At 39.2% G+C, this 24,772-nt stretch overlaps 2 protein-coding genes across 3 annotated transcripts; both read right to left on the bottom strand.

The window, feature by feature from the left end:
- Nucleotides 1-1,933: 1,933 nt before the first annotated feature.
- On the bottom strand, nucleotides 1,934-9,865 carry LOC133634018 (uncharacterized). Of its 2 annotated transcripts, XM_062026918.1 has the most exons (4): nucleotides 9,704-9,824; nucleotides 6,388-6,874; nucleotides 3,978-4,093; nucleotides 1,936-3,426 (listed from the first exon to the last, which is right to left on the bottom strand). In XM_062026918.1, the coding sequence occupies exons 1-4, from the start codon at nucleotides 9,807-9,809 to the stop codon at nucleotides 3,257-3,259; spliced, it is 879 nt and encodes a 292-aa protein (XP_061882902.1). In that variant the 5' UTR covers nucleotides 9,810-9,824; the 3' UTR covers nucleotides 1,936-3,256. The 2 variants fall into 2 exon arrangements, with proteins under 2 accessions (XP_061882903.1, XP_061882902.1); XM_062026919.1 differs by lacking the exon at nucleotides 3,978-4,093 and having other exon boundaries at nucleotides 1,934-3,426; nucleotides 9,704-9,865.
- Nucleotides 9,866-10,255: 390 nt separating this feature from the next.
- Nucleotides 10,256-24,366, bottom strand: LOC133633421 (rab11 family-interacting protein 4A-like). Its single transcript, XM_062025946.1, is given in 9 exon segments — nucleotides 10,256-11,798; nucleotides 15,284-15,427; nucleotides 18,459-18,617; nucleotides 18,725-18,862; nucleotides 18,992-19,073; nucleotides 21,257-21,397; nucleotides 21,471-21,574; nucleotides 24,251-24,309; nucleotides 24,312-24,366. Coding segments are annotated over 9 exon segments (999 nt in total). The 3' UTR covers nucleotides 10,256-11,681.
- Nucleotides 24,367-24,772: the final 406 nt, after the last annotated feature.

The raw sequence follows: 24,772 nt of genomic DNA, 5'->3' as shown, positions 1-24,772 counted from the left end.
TAAATACAAACTTCTCCCTATCGGCGTATTACGGATACGGCAACAGCTGACTGATTTGCAGGTGTGTAATTTGTTGTGAGTTTATGCACTGTGTTGGTTTTGTTGTTTAAACAAGGTGATGTTCATGCACGGTTCATTTTGTGCACCAGTAAAAAAACATGGTAACACTTTAGAAAGTCTGCGGGCTATAGAGCGTTTTCTATTCGGGCTCCAGTACTCTGGAATGCCCTCCCGGTAACAGTTAGAGATGCTACCTCAGTAGAAGCATTTAAGTCCCATCTTAAAACTCATTTGTATAATCTAGCCTTTAAATAGACCCCCCTTTTTTAGACCAGTTGATCTGCCGTTTCTTTTCTTCTCTCCTCTTCTCCCCTGTCCTTTGCGAGGGGGAGTTGCATAGGTCCGGTGGCCATGGATGAAGTGCTGGCTGTCCAGAGTCGGGACCCCAGGTTGACCACTAGCCTGTGCATCGGTTGGGGACATCTCTGCGCTGCTGACCCGTCTCCGCTCGGGATGGTTTCCTGTTGGCCCCGCTGTGGACTGGACTCCCGCTGATGTGTTGGATCCACTGTGGACTGGACTTTCACAATGTTATGTCAGACCCACTCGACATCCATTGCTTTCGGTCTCCCCTAGAGGGGGGGGGGGGGGGGGGGGGGGGGGTTACCCACATATGCGGTCCTCTCCAAGGTTTCTCATAGTCATTCACCGACGTCCCACTGGGGTGAGTTTTTCCTTGCCCGTATGTGGGCTCTGTACCGAGGATGTCGTAAATAAACATTGATTGATTGATTGATTGATAGTATGGGGAACACATATTCACCATTAATTAGTTGCTTATTAACATGCAAATTAGTAACATATTGGCTCTTAACTAGTCATTATTAAGTACTTATTAATGCCTTATTCAGCATGACCTTATTATAACCCTAACCTTCTAACCCTGACCCTAACCAAATAACTCTAAATTAAGTCTTTATTACTTAGAATACGGTCTTTATTACTTATAATAGGGTTCGGTGAATGCGCATATGAAACTGGTGGGGTTCGGTACCTCCAACAAGGTTAAGAACCACTGTATTAGGCTAACCTAGCATGATATGACCGTAATGTTACTGTAACTTTTGTGTCCTCCTGTCGCACTATGTTGTCGTAGGTAATATATGGCATCTAGTATATTGAAAAAGTGCAGAGTTACAGTGTGTACAGTATGTAAAAAGTGGGTAGCGCACATTAGCGCTTCCCAAACCTGCACACTCCCAGTAGAGCTTACCCGAGTAAGGCAAACATCAAACATTAAGGCGAGATATTTGAGCAACACATTTTGAACACACTCTTGACAAACCCCTGAAAATGATCTAAAAATGTAATAGTATGACACCTTGATTTATTCACAAGCTGAACATCACCATCTGGACAAAGCATCTGACAACATCTTTCCACGCAGCCCAAACTGGTTTAGAAGAGCAGAATGACAGTGACATGCCTTGTGTTTGCTAAGACTGAGCACAGGAAGTTGAGCCAACCACAAAGCCTCGATCCTGCGCCAGGCTGACAAAACCGGTCATCAGCCACTAGACTAGATCACTCAAGATGCAACATGTCAGATCAAACAGGATGGAATAGTTGTTGTTGAATCACATCTAAGGAGAATTGGCGCTGATGCCCTGCAGCTTGTTTTATTGACGTCATCACAAAAAAAACAACGCTTTTTAGTACAACCACAGATCTGTATTTATTTAAAAAAATCAACTGTTGTATTGTTAGGAGGAGGACCAGTATAATTGCGATTGAAAGTGTGTTGGAAGTGTCCACTGGGACAACTAAAGAAAGGAACAATCACAGACAAGTCCAAGATACAGGTGAAACTCAAAAAATTACAATATCGTGTTAAGGTTTGTTTATTCCAGCAATTAGATTTACAAGGTGAAACAAATATATGACATAGGCTCATAACATGCAACTCAAGACATTTCAAACTTTCTTTTGATATAATTTCAATGAAAGCTGTATTGGCCCTCACGTGTGAGTGTGAATAGTTGTCTGTGTTGGCCCCTGCGATGAAGTGGCCAAAGTGCAGCTAGGATAGGCACAAAACCTGTATATCACTCAGTGACATCCTCATACAGATAAAACAACTTAATAGCACCTCTTTCCAGATTAAATATATTGTTTGACTCAAAAGTAATCAAGCCAGAAGATGCTAATATACATCCAATATCATCTTCCAAATAGTGGTCTGGGTGTTTATTTACTCAAAAGTGGAGCATAACTTCCATCTATAAGAAGGTATGGCTTTTCTTTTGGGGGAGGGCTTTCGTGTGTGTGTGTGTGTGTGTACTAATGCATTTTTCCAAAAATAAATCCTATACAACTTATAAAAACGACATTGTAATAAACACTCTTCCATATTGCTTATAGAAATGCTAATGAAGTTGAGGAAAATTAATAAAATCTCATGCGCGCTTAAAAACATCATTTATCAATTAAGTCAAATGATGACTGTGTACTTAGAAGGTTTTAATATGTTGAAAACACCTTTAATGTTTCATCATTAAGCCCTTCACGAATGGACCTTGGGGGAAAAAATGTAGTAAGTATGCAAGTGAGTCCTTGGAAATGAACCCACTCAACTCCCAATGCTGTGAGAAAATGCTAAAAAGCTGCAACAGCTCTGCCATCTATCGGCCAGACATAGTCATTGCTACATAACACAAGACCTACTGACAAAGGCAATGAAACAAAGGTTTGACCAAGAGAACATTTGATTTATTCAGGTACTGAAACTGAAACCATGGGTCAGAACAACTCATGACATTTTGGAGTATTGCTAACTGTGCCTGGATGTGATTCACTAAAACTGACAAACCAAAAGGGCCTAAAAACAAATATTGCTATTACTAGTTGAAAAATTAAAAGGACTTAACCCCACTAAAATAATTTTAAAAAAGACAGACTTAAAAGAGAAACATTCACAAATCACACATACATCACAACATAAAAAAACTATATAAAATCCAAACTTAAAGCCACAGCAAAATAAATCAATTGATGCCATGACAGCATGAAAGTTTATTATAACCTATTCATTTTCCCAAAGTATCTACCTGCTAAGGTCAAAAACTATCTTCCAAGCATGGAAACTGACACGGAATCCCCTAATGAAAAATGACAACAATCACTGCACTTCCATTGAGGGCTAACAAGGCTGACAGAATTGAGCGATGGTGGTAGGAACATGGAATGTCTCTTTGGTTTACTCATCTGCGTCTGCAAACTGTTCAAGTTCTGCAGCGATTTTAGGGCAGTGCCACTGCAGGGGATGTGAATGGTGTATGGCTGGGTTGTAATTGGGTTCGATTCCCAAACCCTCCCATTGATCCAGTGATAAACCCTGCAAAGTCAACTGCAGCACATCTTCTTGACCTGGAAGGAAGAACAATACCATCAAGATATTAGTTTGGCATGTTACATGAAAGCCTAAATTACCATTATTGCTGCTCTGACAGATGCTGATTCACATTTATGTCCAACTGCGGAGTTATAATATTTTCAAAGAAAAGTAAAGATATTGATTGAGGGAGCTGTATTATACATGCATACCGGTAATTAAATGCAGGAACAACAAAGAAAATGCACGTGAGCAATGTCTCATAGCCGTGCAGCAAGTGCAAACCCTCAATCAGGTGTATCCATCCAGGAACAATTAGCCCTGCCTCCAACTGTGTCACATTATTCATAATAAACAAGCATAAATAACAAATACAATCTGCTACTGTAAAGCAGTTACACATTACCATAGTAACATGGACAAAACATTTTTTCATAATCAACCAGGCGATCCCATGGATTAAATGAATACACAGAAAGCAACATTATTCATGTTAATCCGCACAACTATTTCGGATGATCAACACATTGCATATTTTACAAATAATAAGACGGGTATTATTATTATAAGAAAAAATATTATTTACCAGAAGGTTGGACCCTCTTTTCCACATTGGCCTGGCAATCCTTTTCCCAGTCTTCATCCTCTAGTGGCGGCGTCATGTGCTGTGTTGGCTTCTCAGGACACGCGCCTAGTGAGTCTCTATAGAGGGCTTCTGATTATCATGTTGGACTAATCTCAATGATACTTGAGAAAAATAACTGGCTATAAAGAGACGGCAATTCAAATAAAATAAACATGTAAAATGAGTGCCTGAAAGTGGTATTACTCTATTATTTAACAAAGGACCGAGTATCTTAGTATGTTTTAGATGGTACTATATGTGGATACTCATTAGGGGTGTGCGATACTGCCGCTAAAATTATTTGAGTGACGATAAAGCTTTTAATAATATCGTTATGTCGCGATGATGCACGTTGATGACACATTGTAGCTGTGTCCCGTAAATTTCACAGCGACAAGAGATTGAAGCCGTCCTCAACGTAACGCAGCGTTCTCGCTAGCGGCTAACGTCCCTCCACAGTGACGTTTCAAAATCACTAATACACTCTTTCATTGTGCCAAAAAAACATGTTTCTTACATGTACTATTATCACTGGAGGGTTAGAGGACTATGGATAGCTAGATCTGCTACAGTACACAACATAGGAGGATACAAAATCAGTATAGCTTACCGCTAAGCTAAAGCTCTTGAATAAACAGGCGTGGGCAGATCGATACAAATCTCAACAATAACAATATCATGTACTGTCTTACCTCACCACATGGCACTTCCAATATTGCAGCCTCACCACATGACATATTTTTTTGTGTTTTTTATAATCAAAGCCTACAACATTTTACCTCTTAATTAAACATTTCCAAGCACAGAAATTACTAAATGGTCTAAAAATACCTATACTACAAGTGGCATTGGCCACCAAATAAAACCAAACCAATCAGAGTACGATGTTCAGTATCATGGCCGCTAACTGGCTCAGCCTCAGGCAGCAATACTATATTAGATGAAAAGAATATAATGGGGACGAATGTGTGTTATTTTGCATCTAGAGGGCTCTCATAATGTTGAAAAATGTATTTAGAAGGTCATAAACAGTTTTTTATGCTCGAGCTATGAAAATATTTGATTAAGAAATGATGATTCCTACTTTACGGGAATTCATTGATCACGGTCATGTCCAGGAACAGTTAAGAGTGGCAAACGAGGGATTACGGTATAGTACGATACAATTATCGTAATTATTAGATCAATATTTATCATAATCACAAAATTGTTTTTGGCATTTTTGTTATTTTATACGAAATCAGGAAAAAAAATGCCAATAGTATATTTTGTTTTTGTTTAGTTAATTGTCCCAATTTACTTTGTTTTGAATGTTGTAATAAAAGGTAATAAGGATTTTTTTTTAAATATTATTTATTGTCACACTGCTATGCCATGTTTTTGTTGGGACTACAGATGTGATAAAAAATTGTATTATTTAAAGATGATGAAAAAGTATGAACAATCAATATGGCCAATACTGCCCATGTAACTACTTGGTATGCAAATTTGTAGTATCCAAACGAAACAAAAATAAGCTGCTTAATACATTTTTACAGACTTGTAGATGGATCCATGTTACAGCAGAAAGTAACTAACTATTAACAGTATATTAGCAAGTATATTAATAATAATTGTGGGAAAATAATTAGGGCTGTCAAAATTAACGTGCTAACTCCTGTGATTATCACACAAAAAGTTATCGCATTAGTCAAGAATACACTTAGATTAATTAAATGTATTTTTGACAGTAAAAGCTTTTCTTTTTTTTTACTTAACCGCTATATAGTCAGTAATCCAATCAATGCATACATCTGTACAAAATGATTGAAAAGACTCCCTGAACTGATTACTGGCAAATTTCACTTCAAAATAAAGCCTGAAAAAACTTTAGATAATGCTGTGACCAGATTTTGTGCAAATAAATGACATGCATTCAAGTAAAAGGTTTAAAAACGTGCCTGAAAGACATTCTGACAACAAAATTGCATTTGTGTACTGATATTACAATCTTTTCTTTAGCAAATTTTAATCATGTAAGTGAGTAATCACCCGTGATTAATCATGATTAATCTTAATTCCAAAATGTGATTAATCAAATTTAAAAAATTAATCACTGCACAGCCCTAAAAATAATACAACTGGAAATTACGCAATATGTTACCGCAAACAGCAGCAGGAAAATTAAGAACCTTTGTAATCCATTTTAAAATGGTTCTATTATCATTTATATACCAAATAATTCATTGTGTATAACATTATCGCAAGAGGCTGCGATATACTGTATATCTCAATATGGATTTTAGGCCATTTCGCCCATCCTTACTACTCATATATGCCAGTATAAATACAATTAGTAACCCACAAAGCAACGGTCAGAAAGGTGACCCACCTCTTCTTATAGCTGTTTTTCCTTCTCCATCTCAGGCTCCTTGCCCTGGTACTCGCAGGTGGGCTGGGTTCGGTTGCCGGTTGCTTAGAAGTGGACGATGCGTGGTCCTCTCTGGCGGTCCGGTTTACCAAGATGCCATCTGGAGCGCTGCTATGACTGCTTCTGCCAGGACCCATGATAGTTGAAAAGGTGCTGCTGTGTTTCCTCTTAGTCCTTGCAGGTGCTGCTTGTGTATCCTTGCCCTTAAAGCCATGGTTTAAAAGTCCATTAAGCATGTAGGGTGGTTTGGTGGCATTCGATTTGACCGGTTTTGACCTTTTTAGACGATTCGACCCAATACTGGTTCTCGATCGGCAGTCATTGCCAACAGAGGCTTCTTTCAGCAAACCTTCAGACTGGACATTTGGACCATTGGCAACACAGATGTTCTCAAGGGCTTCTTCTCTTCTGTCCACTATGTCTGTAGAGTACTGTGGCATTTTGATATCTAAAAGATAGTGGCACAGGGTTTAGTATGTGTGGCCCACAATACGAAGGTCCTGGGTTCGGGATCTTTCTGTGTGGAGTTTGCATGTTCTCCATGTGACTGCGTGGGTTCCCTCCGGGTACTTCGGCTTCCGCCCACCTCCAAAGACATGCACCTGGGGATAGGTTGATTGGCAACACTAAATTGGCCCTAATGTGTGAATATTGTCTGTCTATCTGTGTTGGCTCTGTGATGAGGTGGTGACTTGTCCAGGGTGTACACCGCCTTCCGCCCATGTGCAGCTGGGATAGGCTCCAGCACCCCTCGACCCCATAATGGGCCAAGCGGTAGAAAATGGATGGATGGATAGTTTGATGTAAGGGCATAGCCACGACAGAACTGAACTCTTTAAAGTTTACAGTACACTGACCATACGTCCTCTTTTCCCCGGACATGTCCTCTTTTGCGGGGCTGACCGGGTGGGGTTTCTTAAATGCCTCAAACGTCCGGCATTTTGAGTTAGGGTTGCGTATATTTTCAATGTACGTTCAGAGTTAAGAACGGGTTAAAAACAAAAACTGTGGAGACGAGCGCATGCAGCAGCATTCGTGAGTGAGGGAGTAGAGAGACAGACCGGACACAAGAGAGAGATGTCGAAACGTAAATGCAACTTCACGGATGATTTGCGGAAAAAGTATCCGTATTTTCGTCCTGGCCATGACACATGGGAAGCAAAAGGAACGTATGTATCTGTGAACAAAAAAGGGGCCAACGATCTACAAGCCCAAATCGACACTACAAAGCACAAAACAGCTATGCAGAGCGAGAGCTCGTCTGCTAAATTGACACGTCTGCTAAATTGACAGAGTACTTTGTGCGACCTGGTAAAGGAGAAGACATTGTAAATGCAGCAGAGGGTGTTTTAGCATTCCACACAGTCAAACACTATAACAGTTACAGGTCGATGGATTACACCAGTGCTTTGCTGGAAATAAGCTCTTCAGCTAAATATGCATGGGCAAACATGGAAGGCCAGGGAGACAAGGAGGAAGACCAGGGAGATGAGGAGGAAAACCAAGGAGATGAGGAAGGCCAAGACGACTAAATAAGAACAAACGCAATACGCTACTCTTCCTTTTTTTTGTTTTAAATGTTGACTCTGCATTATTTCTATTTTTTTATTTTTTTTTACATAAGCCAAAAAGAATTGGCTAAGAAATGCTACCTCTGTTATTGTTTTAACTGATTTGCGAAATACTCTTCACATATGGTGTATTCTCTGAGAACCTCTGGTTTTGTTTCAAATGTTTTGAGGCATTATTTATATTTTTTTACATTAGAATGGTTCTTTTACACCAAACAGGTGTAAAAGAAAGTGCATCTCTACCTTCCTTCAAAACCGCACTAAAAGAACACCTCCAGGCAACTACAACCCTAGACTAACCGCCTCCCCCCACCACATCCCACCTCCCCGGATTGTAAATAATCAAATGTATATACTTGTTCTTATGCTTTCTGAGTTCACTATGTTCACTGCTCGCTGTACATATCCTACGAAGTCAGACCTACACTGTTTCAATGTCCATTTCTCAGATGATATAATTGTTGATGACTGAAGTGCTGTTATCAACCAAACCTAACCCCCCCATCCCAACCCCCTCCACATCCCACCCCCCGGATTGTAAATAATGTAAATAATTCAATGTATATACTCTGATGATTAACTTGTCTGATGACTGCATTATGCTGATAGTATATATTTGTACCATGAATTGATTAACGTGGACCCCGACTTAAACAAGTTGAAAAACTTATTCGGGTGTTACCATTTAGTGGTCAATTGTACGGAATATGTACTGTACTGTGCAATCTACTAATACAAGTATCAATCAATCAAACCAGACTGGGAAGAGACATTTTAAAGAATGGGCTGTGATCTGTTTTTTGTTTAAATTTAATTAACCTGTTTTGAGGCAATATTTATCCATCCATCCATCCATTTTCTACCGCTTGTCCCTTTCGGGGTCGCGGGGGGTGCTGGAGCCTATCCCAGCTGCATTCGGGCGGACTTGTACACCCTGGACAAGTCGCCACCTCATCACAGGGCCAACAGATAGACAGACAACATTCACACTCACATTCACACACTAGGGCCAATTTAGTGTTGCCAATCAACCTATCCCCAGGTGCATGTTTTTGGCAATATTTATGTTTACATTATACACAAAGAGGTTATTTTGAATATTGCTACCTCTGCACTTTTTCTAAAACTGCGAATGTTACAGAATGTAAGTGTGACTTATTTTGTTATAATGTCAACAGAGGGGGAAAAATGCTTTATTTAAGTAAATACATTATTTATAAAGCAAGTTCGAGTATCATTGGCAAATTGTCACCTCGACCCGGCCTTGGCACGCATATATGGGTCTTCTTTTTGGGATTTCAGAAAATAGTCAGCCTAGTTTACAGCCAACCTCTCATTCACACAAAGTGAGGTGGGCGCCATGTTGTATCTAAATAATGGGCCCTCCATCAACTCTATGCAGTTACATGTACTAACACCTTTAAAGCTACATTTGGCACCTTCAGAGCATGTTATTGATTTTAATGTTCATATAGTGTGTCGTAATTTCAGGAGTGTCTTTTGCTACCTCTTAACAAGAAATGATGGTTAGCCGCTAAGCTAAATGCTAAGCATGTGTTAGCCGAGTGATTGACAGCCTCATCGTGTGAGCTAAAGGCCACAAAACGGTAAAAAACCCACTATCGAGTCAACCACGGGGAAATAAAGTGGCTATTTTTGATGATTCAATGTATAAAAAGCACTGCTTTAGTTTAATTGCGTCTCACCTGTGCTGCAGTTTGAAGTACGCCCCTCTGGACTGGGCTCGATGGTCAAATTGGTAACCGTCTGAAACAAGAAGTTCAACACTAGAGGGCGCCACAGCGGAGCCATGTTTGTACTTTTTCACATGTGTTTTAATGTATTTTATTTGATGGTTTATAATGATTAAAATGCACTTTTTAAATTGTAGGCATACTTGCATAAATAAAGTACAAATCTAAATATTAGCTTTATAATGAAAATGATCATTAATGTAGAATCAGCTTAAATGTGCATATTTATTTTGTATATATGTTTTTTTAATTAAAAAAAACCCAAAATTCAATTTACTTGCTCGTTTGTAGATCACAAGACAACATTTACTTAATGTATTTTTTGTGACAGAGTGGCACCGTATTAGAAAGACTGTTGAGTTGTACACTACAAAGCATCAACCATAAATTATTTTAGAAAAATATTCCATTTGATATTAGCCTGTGCATGTATTCCTAATGTTATAGTTAGGGACCAGTAAGTGCAAACCAGCACTGTAACCATGTTGATTTGTTTTAAATAACTACTACAGAAAAACAACCTAAAGAAATAATGTGGCATTTTTTCATAGCTCAGTGTACCCCTTTAATTTCCATTTTAGAAATGCCCAAAAAGTGAAACCATTTGTTAGGCATAACAATATATATTGCTCACTCACCATTATGATTAGTTTAGGAAGACAGATAACTAATCATAAAACTGAAAATATGTGCACTTATTGTGAGCAATAACACATAGAAATACAACAAACCCAACAGTGTTATACAGTTTGTTAGACTGACAAAGCGCTAACTTTCATACAATGCAGTGTGCTAGCTGTCTATTTTTGGACACTTAAGCCATTTCTTGTTCTTTTCCTAATAACTTTGTAGAAAATAGAATCCAACCTGAACATATTTACAAATGATCACTGTGTAAATACAATATGTACAAGTCCAGAAACATGATTAAGACATACAATGTACCTTCATAATCAATGAATCTTACAAGAGCCGCCTGAAATTGTCCTCCCAAGGCACAGACAGAGAAATATGAGCCATGCAAAAGGGAAACAAAAGGTTTTGTGCAAGAAAGCAAAACTCAGGTTCCAGTTAATTACATAATACAGCATATTGAAGTGAAATATCAAGATGTACATTCATGTTATTGGAAAGTATCACAGGGTCATTTGCTTGCTAATGTTGTGTTTAGTACCAACAAAAAGAGGTTCCTTCCATGTATGCACACACAGGAGCAGATATTACTTCCTGTACATTTGTTTCATAACTTTTATGTGCAACATAGTTGCGCTTATTATTATTGCTGACAGCAGTGACACCTTTCAAGCATCATAAGTGAGTTTAGAGACACTCCTTGGCTGCGGTGTCCCCTCCCTAAAGTGACGCATGACTAAACCTGAACAGTGACACTGTCACTGCAAAGTTAATGGAAGACATGTTTTTAGGAGTAAAGTGATATATTAGCTTCATTTGCAAGGAGCAACTTCACCAAAACCCACCTCCAAATAGCATGCATGAGCCATAGTCTCTCTCTCTCTCTCTCTCTCTCTCTCTCTGAACACTTTGTCAACTTTTCTCAACCCGCTTTTCAAACATGTCGGTTCCAAGTGCTTGAGTAGTGTTAGACTGGCACAAAGCGTTGCGGTTAGGTTGCTGTTCTGGTTGCTAAGCATCTCACAGTGTTTGCCTACACCAGGCTATAATGTCTCTCAACTGTTATCACAGCGCCCTCTGGGATAAGCTCTTCCAGTTTTTCCCGCCAGTGTGCACGTGTCGAGTGTCGCGTTTCCAGTCCCAAAGCGTGTAAAGCACGAGCACAAAAAGGTGACACTCCCTTTAGTTCAGCATTCTCCCTTTAGGGCTGTTGTCCAAACCACAAACAGCAGGGGGAGATGTTCCAGTGTTCTAATCAAGCTCCCCTCACTTCTGGGCAGACTCCAAACAGCTGTGGCTAGGCCTTGATTTCCAAGATGGAAGGGTTGTGATCAATGATGGCGAGGATGATTTTGTCCATGTACTGTCGCAGGCGCATGTTGATCTCCTCCTGCTCCTTCAGGGCTTCCATTAACTGTGGAAATAATGGCATATTAGCTTGTTTGATGACCCGGTATTTAAAGAAAAGCTGTTGATTTCATTCCAATTCAAGCGTGGGAGGTGAGCTGTGTGTAGGAAAAAGACCAAGTGATGATGCCCATATTGCTGAATAGAACAGCTGGCTATCCTGCATTATAATAACAACAATACTTCTGACTCAGACGAGGAAAGATGTATATATATGGCAGTGACGTGCGGTCACTGGAGGCAGGTGAGGCGGGGCCTCACCTGCCATCATGGAAAGAAAAAAAATGTAAAAAGAAAAAAAATAATTAAATTGTTATATGTATTCAGTGATTATACTATAAAGTTATTTTCCATTTAACTTCACCAGTTTTAGATTATTTTTATTCAAAATCGCTGAATTTTCACAATTGCCGTTCAAATACTGAGAAGAGACTTGCGGTGATCAGCAGCCAGTTGAGGCACGTCACTGCGTTGTGCCTCAACATGGATTGCGGACTCGGCTAACTGCTGGCCTGCTGTGCAGTGAGACCGTATTGCTATATGAACTATATTATACATTTCCATAGTTTAGTTAGCTGAGGTATATAATGTACAGTGTATTTTGTCAACAACTGTACGTGTGTAACATATTTCTTGTGTTGAGCGATCATAAAACTGCTGCGAAGACGCACTGGCTGAGGCTCGCAGTAATCCCGCCTCCTTGTGCCGGTTAATGCACCCCCGACGGGAGCGCCACACCAACCAAAGCCCACATCCAAACCCTCCATGTGCAAGACCGAATCCACCCAAAAAAAGTCACTTAACAAGAAGCCAAAAAGTGCAAAAACAACAATGCTCGCGCCGGAGGAGCCGTGAACGACTGCAGGGACACAACATTAGGTACACCTGCAGACTGCAGCATGGATTTCATATTTCATTCATTCACAACTCCTCCAACATGAACACCACTGTTCCCGCACTTATAAGTAAAGGTAAGACCATAATAACGTTTTTTTTATTAAATGTGCTTTTTTGTGTGCTACAGTTTGTATGTGTAAAGTTAAAGTTAAGTTAAAGTACCAATGATTGTCACACACACACTAGGTGTGGTGAAATTTGTCCTCTGCATTTGACCCATCCCCTTGCTCACCCCCTGGGATGTGAGGGGAGCAGTGGGCAGCAGCGGCGCCGCGCCCGGGAATAATTTTTGGTGATTTAACCCCCAATTCCAACCCTTGATGCTGAGTGCCAAGCAGGGAAGAATACTGGTATGAGCTTTTAAACATAACACGTTAACTGCTGCCAATCAAATGGTGAATAAGATACTCTTTAGGGTTCATATGTTTGTAAATCTGACTGTGATGAAGTCAGTGCCTCACCAGCCGTGAACCTCACCGCATGTCACTGATATATGGGGGGCGGTAAAGCCCGGGTTGTAGAGTGGCCGTGACAGCAACTTGAGGGTTCCAGGTTCGATCCCCGCTTCCGCCATACCTAGTCACTTCCGTTGTGTCCTTGGGCAAGACACTTTACCCACCTGCTCCTAGTGCCACCCACACTGGTTTAAATGTAACTTAGATATTGGGATTCACTATGTAAAAGCGCTTTGAGTCACAAGAGAAAAGCGCTATATAAATATAATTCACTTCACTTCATATATATAATACATATACTGGGGTACTTCAACTTAAGAGTCTTTTGAGATAAAAGCTGTCTCTCGGCTAAATGTTTTGCTTGAAGTTGCAAGCAAAAATTTGGGTTACAAGCATCCCGCTGTTAATTGGTGTAGCAATTGTCACAGTGAACCCGTAAAATCCGCCCAAAACTCGCTCGCATTTGCTTATTGCTAGAGATCGACATACGTTTAGGACAATGCTGAGAAGAAGTGGATGGTATTTCTTGAATTAAAGCAAGGAACGTCTTGACGAAGCAGCTGGAGCGTATCACTGCAAGTCCCCACAATACTGAAGCAGAATGTGTTTAATGTCAGCCAATAATGTTAACACAATACATAAACGCAAACATTTATCCATTGAAATGTGGAGAAGGTACTGATGGTGTGTTTGACAGAAAAACAGCTCGAAGGAAATACTGTGAAAGTACACTCTCCAAGGTAAATGCTGTACATTATTATTCATTACTATTGTAATTGTTAGTAGCCTGATCTATTGTGTTTTTATACAATATTCCTTATCTAAAAGATACAATTTTATTAATTTCAGAGATGTGAGCACACTTTGAGAAAAAAGAGGAATCATGAAGTGCTACCACACAAATCCAAAAATAACATTTTGAAATCAAGGCTACATTCCCTGCAATTTGGTCCATTTCTACATAATATTTGACCTTTAGATTTATTCTCATCTACCAACCTCTTTTGGCTGTCTTTTTGACACCAACATTTCCATGTAATGTCCCATTTGAAATTAAATAATTTACCAACATTATTTATCATTGAAAATGTAATGTAACATTCTATAACATGCATTCAAAGAAAACGTTTCCCATTCGGGAAACTGTAGCCACACCCCCTCGGGTAATATACTGACTGTACTTCAGGTGTTGTGACTTCTGTTTAAAATCCGTCACGTCAAAATTATACTTCTCGCTGGCTACTAATTAATACTCTACAACTACAACTAGTTCGGAAGTAGCAGTGTTTGGATTGTAATCATTCAAATATGATTACCAAAGTAGACAGCCGTCAACATTATGGCTCAGAATCAGAATCAGCTTTATTATTATTACGCATGGTAACGAGATTGAGGCCATTCCATACAGTGCGATGTGTGCATGCAAGAAAACAATGTGTAAATATATAAAAAATATAGAAGTGCAAAGAATGGTGTGGACTGCAAATGTACACCCTATACACTCTGTACAAATGTACACTCTATACACCCTGTACAAATGTGACTCTATACACTCTGTACAAATGTACACTCTATACAGTGGGTGAAATGAATATATACTGTACATGAATATCAACATGAAAAAAACAAGGTGGTTAGTGGAATGGGTTATTGCACCGAAGAGAAGGCAGTTATGAGGGACAATGGGGCAGTCCGTTCAGGGTGGTTATGGCCCTGGGGAAGAAGCTGTTCTTTAGCAGAGCGAACAGAGGTAACAGCAAGTAAGCTCACTAGCTGTTACCTATAGTAGATGGAGCCTGCGTACCACACCACAGTTTGAGAATCACTGAGAATCCATGTGACAATACCGACACCGCGTGACCATACACTACTACATGTCAACGTCTGTTTATTTCTCTTAAAAAACGCCATAGAGTCGATTGATGGCCAAAATCTAACTAATTAGATTCTACTATGAAAATCCTCAATCGAAGACAGCTCTACTATCTACTATATTGAACCAATTGTGATCCTGCCTGGAAACATACGCCATACCAGTGTATTTAATACTGCAAACTCTGCTGTGGTGAAATAAACTGAACTGCTTGTGTAGATTCAGCCCAAAACTTCCATGAATCAGACACCATGTTGTGATTTTTACCTGGTCTCTGGAGGCGTTGTCTATCTCGGCAGCCAGAGACTGGGCTTTGGTCTGCGTGGCGAACAAATTCTTGGCTTCGTACAAGCTCAGGCTGAGAATCTGGCCATTCAGCTCATCGTTCTGCTCCTTCAGCCTGTGGTTCTCCTAAAACAGACAGTTAGGGAACAACCATTGGTAAGGAAAATATGTGGGAACAACTACAAATACAACTCCTATTTCAAAAGCTTCACTCAACCTAGAAAACAAAACGCTGCTTGCGCTTGGTAATCATCCAGCATCACAAGTGGCTACTATGGCAACACCTACAGGACATGAAGCAGGTTATGAGTGTACCCTGCATTGCCTGCTGGGTTATAAAAGCTCCATGGTGATGTTGCCCTTTTGAGCGCCAAACCTAGGTGAGTTTGCTTGCTCTTGCGTGTTTTACAGTTTCATTAGTAAGGGGACTGCAGCACTGAGGCCAGATCAGCTCGGGCGGCTTCACTCTACTCCATTGTGATTAGTAGTTATTATTGAGGGCAGGGGGTCAAAGAAGCAATTTTACCATCAGACCGGGACGGAGCAAAGCCCCAGACAACCCAAGCTGCTGGAATTCAGGGGGAAGAAAGTCCTGGGACATAAATCGGTGCACACACACACACACACGCACATAATGAGTTTTTCTCCTTTTCTAGTTTATTGTTGTTTGGATACTACAAAAATATAACAGTCCAAAACAAAACAAAAAAAGGATGTAAGTAGCTGTGAAAATACTGTAATGAAGACATTAAATAACACTTGTAAAGGTGATCAGAGAGGACATCTAAACATACACATTCTGTATAATCAATGTTTACTCAGCAACTAGTCTGCACACTTCACTCAAACGACAAACAAAGCCTCATGGAACAAACTAGCATTGACTTTCATTTATCAAAATAATGTCAGTGGTCTGCCATGTCTGAGTTATTATATCCTGTTTGGACAGAGATAGAAAGTACTGTTTTTTTTTTAGGAAAATCAAGTTACATTTAAAAGCATGGGTGTAATTTTGCATTGATTTCTCCCAATGCTACAGATCTACTGTAGTTATTAGTGATATGTATCATTTTATTAATCGTTTTGTGGAATTGATTGTTGATAAATCACATCTGAACACAATAAAGGTAAAATGGATTGCACTACTTAAGAGAAACCAGCAGAGGCCCTGTTGATTCAGTCTCTGCATAGTAGGGATGAAGTGCTAATGATAAACCGCGGTAAAATTCTCAACGCTTACTGTTTTGTAAACCGTGATTAATTACCGTACTTTAATAAACTCATGGCTCGGTGATACCGCTTATTTCTTGGAGAAGCAGCTAGTGTGCTGATCGCCCACCAGCAACTAGCTCGCTAATCGATACATGTCAAATAGGGTGCCAGTCGCTAGCTTTTCTATATGCTAATATAAATACAAGACATATGGTCAGACTGACATACTGCTAAATATATGAAGATCTATACACCAACGTGACGTCACATCGTTACTTCCCTACACTAGTTTCTGGTCAAAATAAGTACATCTGAGAAGTAGTCAAAAATGAAAAGATACTTGATGGTCACCTAGTGCAGTCTGGGTAGCGTTTACACTTGTATTTTTGACAGCAGACCAACTAATGCCCTTCGTAAACATATGCATTAAGTTGTGCCTCAGTTGGACCCTTTATTCAACCTGTACATTGTCCGACATAACCTCCCGCACCTAATATTTGACGTCTTGCGACTCATACATTCGCAACAAAGATAATATCAATTGCATAAAACATCAAAAAGGTTCCCTGAGATGTGCTGCAAGAAGATGGCGTTTCAAACGGCATTATAATCAACAGGACCCCTTTGTTGAAAAGAGCCAGGCTTCTGTGCTTACTTTTGATTTTTGGATGATTTTCACTCAGCTTTCTGTCGGGTGTTGCTCTGCATCGCCTGGTTACAGTTGCATTTGGGAACATGCAGAAGAAGTACAGTCCGCTTCCAGGCGTTGTCTCAAGTGTATGTAACCAGGAAGTTGTGTTTTGGGTGCTTAACAGAGCATTATTTGGTCCATTGTAGGGCTGGACAATTAATGAAATTTTGATTTCGAGTTTGGCTTCTCACGACCATGAAAATATAATATAAAAGAAAAAATACTGAAACGATTAATGGGCCGCGCATTGTTCATGCAAATTTGTGAACTTGTGACGGGAACAGATGAGAAGCGAATGAATGAAAACAGAGTACATCCATTAGAAATTTCATGGCGCTGGACACTGGTAGCAACCAGGCCTCGGGTTGTTTTTTTGGTTTTTGTTTGACTTTCTACGGATGAGAACAACAGGACAGCACACTTCCTCCCTTCACAATAATAACGCAGTGCACCACATCCGTTCTGACTGCGCTAAAAAAATAAAGGTTTCAAAAAAGTACCTTACACAAGTATAATATACTTAAAGCACTTATTGATACACTTACACAATTATGCTTTGACCTAAAATAATGCTCAAAATTTTCCAAAGATCTATTGCACCAATAAATGTCCAGATTTCTGCATTTAATTAACAATTAATTTAATACAATTTTATTTGACACAAAACCACACACTATGGTGGTAAAGTAAGTGTAAAAGGTAAAAAAACTAAATTAAAAACAATTATGACGAAAAATCTGAATTGTATTGTTTTTATATTGCTATTGTTATTTACATGTATTGTTACTTATACTATTATTATTATTTTACTTGTGTTGTATTAGTTACTCATTTATATCCTTTTTAAAAAAATATATATTTAAAGTTCAGTTTTGGTGGTATAATGAATCATGTTTGCAAATGAATGGATAATAATCATGCAAATTAATGAATAATTAATCGTGATTACAATATCAATCAAAACAATTCTGATTATTATTCTTGTCATAATCTTCCAGCCCGAGTCCACTGACAAAAATACAAGTGTGAATGCTAACCAGAATGCAAGTTTTTTTTTTTGTGTCCAGACCAGAGTGTGAACACACTCTGAGTTACACTCCTTGTCAGAGCCATCACCATCAACAGAGCCATTGAGCCATCATAGGTGTCATCTTGCACCTTATTTGCATTCCTTGCCTTTCAACGAGTCTTAAAGATGCAGGCTAATCGTGTAACATACTGCACAAATTACCAAAGCACGTATTTGCTCATTACCTGCTTGAGCCTCTTGACCTCGTACTCCAGCTCCATCTCCCTGGTCCTGTTGTTGTAGTCGGCAAGACTAGAAGATGAGCTCCGACTGCGTCCGGGCCTCTCGGCCTCCAGTTTGAAGACCTGCAAGTGCTCCAACTCTCGCCGCAAGTCCTCCATCAGCTACACAAAGAAGCCATGTTACATCATATTGTACAGTATGTGGGATGTGCCAAAGTGGCACTGCGGTGTGTTTGTGCATTTGCTTGATATTAAATATTCAGTTCCACCTCCTGCATGGCTTGTTTCTCTTCCTGGAACTGCTGCCTGTTTTGTCTCAGTTTGTCCATCATTTTTCGGTACAGGTCCATTTCATCTTTCAGGCGCAAGCTGGTGTCCTCCAGCTTATCAGTCATCCTTTGCTTCTCCTGAGCACAGGGACATTTACATTTGTTTCATTCTCTTTCATCACACTACTCTAGGGTATGGGAAAAAACATTCTTTATGTAGTTACAGTATGAGAACATCCACACAGAGATTCAAAAATAGTAGCTCACCTCATCCAGTTTCTCTGTCTGCGTCTTCAGTCGGCTCATGTTAACATGCATCTCATTTTTCTCATCCTCCAGCTGCTTAACTCTGAAAGCATAAAACATGCACCATCATCAGTTAATGGCCCTCACCTCAAGTTCTTCTGTACTAAATCCTGCCTGAACTTAGATCATAGAGGACACTTTCCATTTCCTACCGCTTGTCCCTCTTGGGGTGCTGGAGCCTATGCCAGCTGCACTCGGGCGGAAGGCCGCATCGCAGGACCAACACAGATAGACAGAACTATTCACACTCACTTTCACACAATAGGGACAATTTATCAACTCATTTTCAGGTATTATTTCACAGCCTAACTATTTACAGGAGCTTGTCAGTTTACGTTGACAACATTAAATTCAAAAGGGATTTAGGGTTAACACTTGATTTAAACACTGTTCAACCATAAACAAATAATCTGTAGTTACATTTAACCATTTACAGTACTTAAAAAAAAAAACAATAGTGTCAACTTATTCTTCGTTCGACACACTCTATCCATCTATTGCAACACATTATTTTATCTCCCTATCAGAAATTCCTGACTACTAAATACAGAAAGTGAACACACTTTTAAATGACAAACTTAAAAAAATTATATATGGACGTTTGTTCATTGATGAAGAATCATCCACATCTGAAACAAGTATTTTTCGCACCTCTAGTTATTATTGTAGCGTCCTGACAGAGCCACATTGACAACCGAACTCTGAACATCAACAAAAACACAACAGGTGTTACATTATGCACTAATATGGTAGATTACAACAATAATTGTCCTTGGTAACATTACATTTATGAAGGTGCAATCAAGTTACTATTTCAAGTAAGTCTTGGACAAGTAACTAGTAATAGAACTGCAGTAATTACATTTTACAAGTAGTTTGTCCAACACTGCATACCAGCAGTCTCTCCTTTTTTCTCTAGTTACAAAATTTCAGTAGTGTCTTCGGTCTTTTAACTACTTGTTTTACAACAACCTTCTGTGTATCAAAATATCACTCAGGTATTAACATGGTTTGCTATCACTGTTTTCTTTGTACTAGAGAGTGTTGCAATATTTTCTATTCCTCTATTTATTATCTTTTCCTATTAACTTATGCTATTTTTAACCTACTCTGTTTAAATTATTACATACACACTATTGTTCTTGTGGTACTCATTGGGTTAAATCTATGACCTCGGGGACAACATTTTGTGCCATTTCATGTGTCTCATGTGTATGACAATAGTTCCGTGAGTCTTTAAATATTAGTATCAAGGTTATGAAAGATGTGTATTGATAGCATCAATATCGTCATAAGCATCATTGATGGACATTAATCCTTGCAAGCCAACTCAACACCATACTGAAGCATGAAGAGCCAGCTTTTGTGCCAGCAAGGATGTAAAAATTATATCCAAACAGCGGACATTTATCCATGGGAATATTGTGAAGCTGCTGATGGTGTGTTTGACAACAAAGCAGCTTGAAGGAGATACCGTAGAAGTCAATTTTAGTAAGTATAAGTGATCAGCGTTTACATCTGATGTGAACTCCCCGCGCACCATGACAGAGCAGTGCAAGCGCAGTGAGAGTTAGCCGCCGCTGTAACTACAGGTATGGAGGGAATATCCAACGGGTGATGCGAATATCCAACGGCTGATGTGAAACCAAATTCACCGCGGACGTCGGTCGCTCGTCAATGTAAATGCTGTACATAATTACATTACTTCATGCCGCAGTTGTTTGCAGTACATTCTATTGTATTGTTTTTCAAACAATATTTCTAATCTGAAAGTCTGCTTTACTTTTTAAAAGCCATGTTATATGGTCAAATTGTGCTGTTTTGAGGTGGGGGGCAAGCGCAGGTTGAATTGATTTCAATACATTTCAATGGGCGACGCTGATTGAAGATACACGTTTTTTGGGTTACTAGCTCGGTCACGGAACCAACTGAGTTTGTAAGTTGAGGTATTACTGTATTTGAAATCCAAACAACACATTTTCCCCTTTAAAGAAGACTACTGTGAGCAGGCACGGCAGTTTTCCTGCCACAACTCTTTGCTCGCACACTGAACCAAGCAAATGCCACAAAATCACTTTGTAGATGTGCCAGTTGATAGTCTCAACTCAAGAGGACGAAAGCCCTCACATCGAAGAATATCAACAATCCTAGAGCTTTTCTGACACAACTCTGTATGGAGCAATCTAGGTCTTTTACAACTAAACTGTGTTCACGTGAGTTTCTTACCGGCTGTTGAGCAGCTCAATCTGTGTAGTTTTGTCTCTCTCCATCTTGCTGAAGGTCTCTCGATGTCGTCTCAGCTCCCCTTGCAGATTTTGGTCCTCCCGTGTCTCCTGGTCTTTTAGCTGTTCCTCAAGCTCATTAACCCTGAGACCATTTTGTCAATGTGATTGCTATTTTTATAAGGAACGATGTCACAACACAATTTTTCAGACCATACCTGTGTACTAAATGTGTGTTGTCTTGCTTCAACTTGGACTTGAGATCATCGTGGATTAAAATTTCATTCTCCAGTTCTGCAACCTTCCTTTCCAAAGACGATACCTGGCCGAGACGAAGAGCTTGATTTACATTATGAGCTACGTTTAAAAAGTTTGTTAAAAAATAAGGTATTAGGACTATATCTGCAACACTATGTGTTTTGTTTGAAAGAAGCTACAGGTGCAGCTCAATAAATTAGAAAATCGTGCAAAAGTTATTCGATTTCAAGAGTGAAAAATACAGACTAATTGGCCAACTGAATCCTCAGAAAGTTTGCAGTTCATTTGCTTATTAGAATGTGAACCAGTGGTTTAAAAAAACTAAACTTTTTAACAATTTTACAACATTAATGAGCTACTGAATTATTATAATTTTTTTTTTTAAACTGTAAACTATAATTTTGAAATGATTAACAAAAAAACATTTCACTTTGTGTGTATTGAATCTACTGAGTTAATTTAAATGTTTAAAGATATTCAAATTGACTGAGCTACAGACTGAAACTACATTAACAAAAATGTTAACTAGGAGAAAAAAACCTTGCAACAAACAATAGTTTAGATTCAGAGATTTTCAAAGTATGGCACAGCATCTTGAGGAAAAATTAAGAAAATAGTTTCAAAGCCAGCCATTTCAAGCCACTGCTTCACAAAAAGTGTGTTGGGGCACACAGGGGCAGCGCAGTGAGGTGTCATGAGGTTAATGAGAAGAAAGCTGGACCGCCAGTATTAGCATCTTTATTCATGTTTTAACGCTACACTAGACTCCAGCTAGAGGGCAGCAGTGTTCGACTTAATCAACAGGCTGACCAGGAAATATGACGTAGTAAACATAGCCCTTTGGTTGACATCAAAAGGAATACATTAGCTAATGAGGAACTACTGTATATAATATTTTCAAGTATAATAAGCACTTTATTTGAAGCAAGCTAGCTTGACACATACAGATAAATAAATATGATAAAGTTTCTTAATAGTATTGTAATTCAGGGTGTGTGTAAAAACATTTCTGTCCCTAAGGGGAAACATGACAAAATATACAGGGGTATTTTGGCTTACAAGGACCCCACTTCATCGTTTTTTTGAGATACGAGTAGTGTCTCGGTTAATTTTTTGCTTTCAATTTGGGTGACAAGCAATGTTCAGATACTTTCACACCGCTAGTCCGCGTAGCAAATGCCATTGTGAACATCCATAAGATCCGCCCAATATCCAATGTCTCACTCGATAGCATTAGCTACTGCAGGGGAAAGGCTATCAGTAGATGGATAGCTAGACAGAATGAAACAATACGAGTATTTTAAGTTATGAGCTTCATCACAGAACCACTGTTCAAAGCTAATATTGATGATCTCAAAAGCAAAATTAAATTATTGAATTTAGGTCTTATAGTGAGACTTTGAACAGTCTCAAGTAGGCAGAAAATGACCCATGAAATGCTCTCGAGATTTAGATTTCAGGGAGTACAGAAGGCCTCAACGGTATTATACTCTCTGAAAGGGGGACTGCCACTTTGAAAACCTGGTCTATCGCACAAATAGACCAGCAGCATCTGATCTATAAAACACTTTTTGGACAGCGACAATTGTTTTCAACACAGCAAAGCGGGAGTATTGAGTGTCAGGTGTTTCTTATAAAAAAACAGTGACAGAACAACGCAGTGTACAAGGTAGTTCCAGTAACTATGACTTGAAACAACCATGTTATCATTGCTTAAAACATAAATGATGTTGGATTAGGTATAAAGATTATGGATTGGGGGTTGGTATGGTATTTATTATTATTATTTTTTTTGTCATAAAAAAGTGAGTATAAATGGGGGAGGGAGGTTTTTTGGGTTTGTGCACTAATTGTAAGTGTATCTTGTGTTTTTTATGTCGGTTTAATAAAAAAAATAAAAAAATAAAAAATAATTTTTTTTTTCTTGTGTGGCCCGGTACCAATCGATCCACGGACCGGTACCGGGCCGTGGCCCGGTGGTTGGGGACCACTGTGCTATGGCACCATCTTTTGGACAAGTTCGCTCACTGCAGGTGCTGCGGGGTAAACGTCGACAGTATTTCCTTGCGTTTTGTGCTTTAAACCGGAAGTACAAGTGCCATTCCGTCTTCAAGTCATCTATAGGGTTTCTGCTCGTATGGATTCTTCTTTTATCACTCCAAGCAACATTTGTAATAATGTTTACAATATAACTAACATTATTAACACTTACTAAACCGTCACATGTATGATGTCTGTAGGACTGTTTTTATGCATATTTGTACGTGCTATCGTATTGTAATGAAGCTAGCGTCGTTAACATTAGCTAACATGTTTTTGAGCGTCATTGTTACAATGGCATTCTTTTTGTATTGTTTCAGTTCCACAAATTCTCCGTAAGTTCACCAAAATGTCACCGTGGAGTTATTTTGTCTGTTGATTGAGCTGATTGGAGAGCTAGCTTCCGCAGCGAGTGGGTCCATGACGATGACTTTCGTTTTGTTTGATCAACCGTTTTACTGCCGTGTTAAAGGCACCGTTTGGAAACTATTATATATCTCCGGCTTAAACTCCAGTGTGGCTAATACACGGAAACATATATTTTTCTTCTAAAATTCAGTAGGTGCGGCTTATATACCGATGTGCTCTATAGTCCAGAAAATACAGTAATTGGGTGTTATTTTATTAAATAAAAAGTAAATGTATGGAGCAAAAGTGTAAAAAAAAAATCCAAACCTACAGACATGCACATAGAGTATACCTTCTCATTGATGTCGATGTCACATGAGTCGATGCTATCTCGAAAAAGGTCCTCCGTGCTCCGTTGCTGCTACTCAAGTTGCTGTTATGGAGCAACTGCCTGCTCAAAACACACATAATAGATCTCTTTAGGGTGTTTGCAAGAGTGTGACTGGAACAAAAAGTGCAGAGCTGCAAAAGTGTCTTTCCAAGGAAAGGGAGAAAGATCGAGGACTGCGCCTGAGGCCGGTGTCAATAGAAAAAGTGGCGCAAACAGAATTAAAATAACACACACTTTGCTTTAGCAGCTTCATAAAGAACTTGTTTTTTATGTCTAAATGTGACATTTCAATAGTGTCATTTCTGCCAATGAACGACTGCAGCGGCTTCACATTGTCAAGCTCAAGAAGGAATTAGAAAGAGGAAACTAAAGGAGAAACAGATAACGAGGGCCATAAAGGGGAAAGAAGGAACCAAAGCAGACAGAGAGAGGACAGTGGTGGCGTCAAGCTTTATATTGAATACATAGATCAGCTCTGACAGG

This window comes from Entelurus aequoreus, linkage group LG18 (assembly GCF_033978785.1).
Source record: "Entelurus aequoreus isolate RoL-2023_Sb linkage group LG18, RoL_Eaeq_v1.1, whole genome shotgun sequence".
Lineage (NCBI taxonomy): Eukaryota > Metazoa > Chordata > Actinopteri > Syngnathiformes > Syngnathidae > Entelurus > Entelurus aequoreus.
This window is presented reverse-complemented; position numbering and strand designations above follow the sequence as displayed.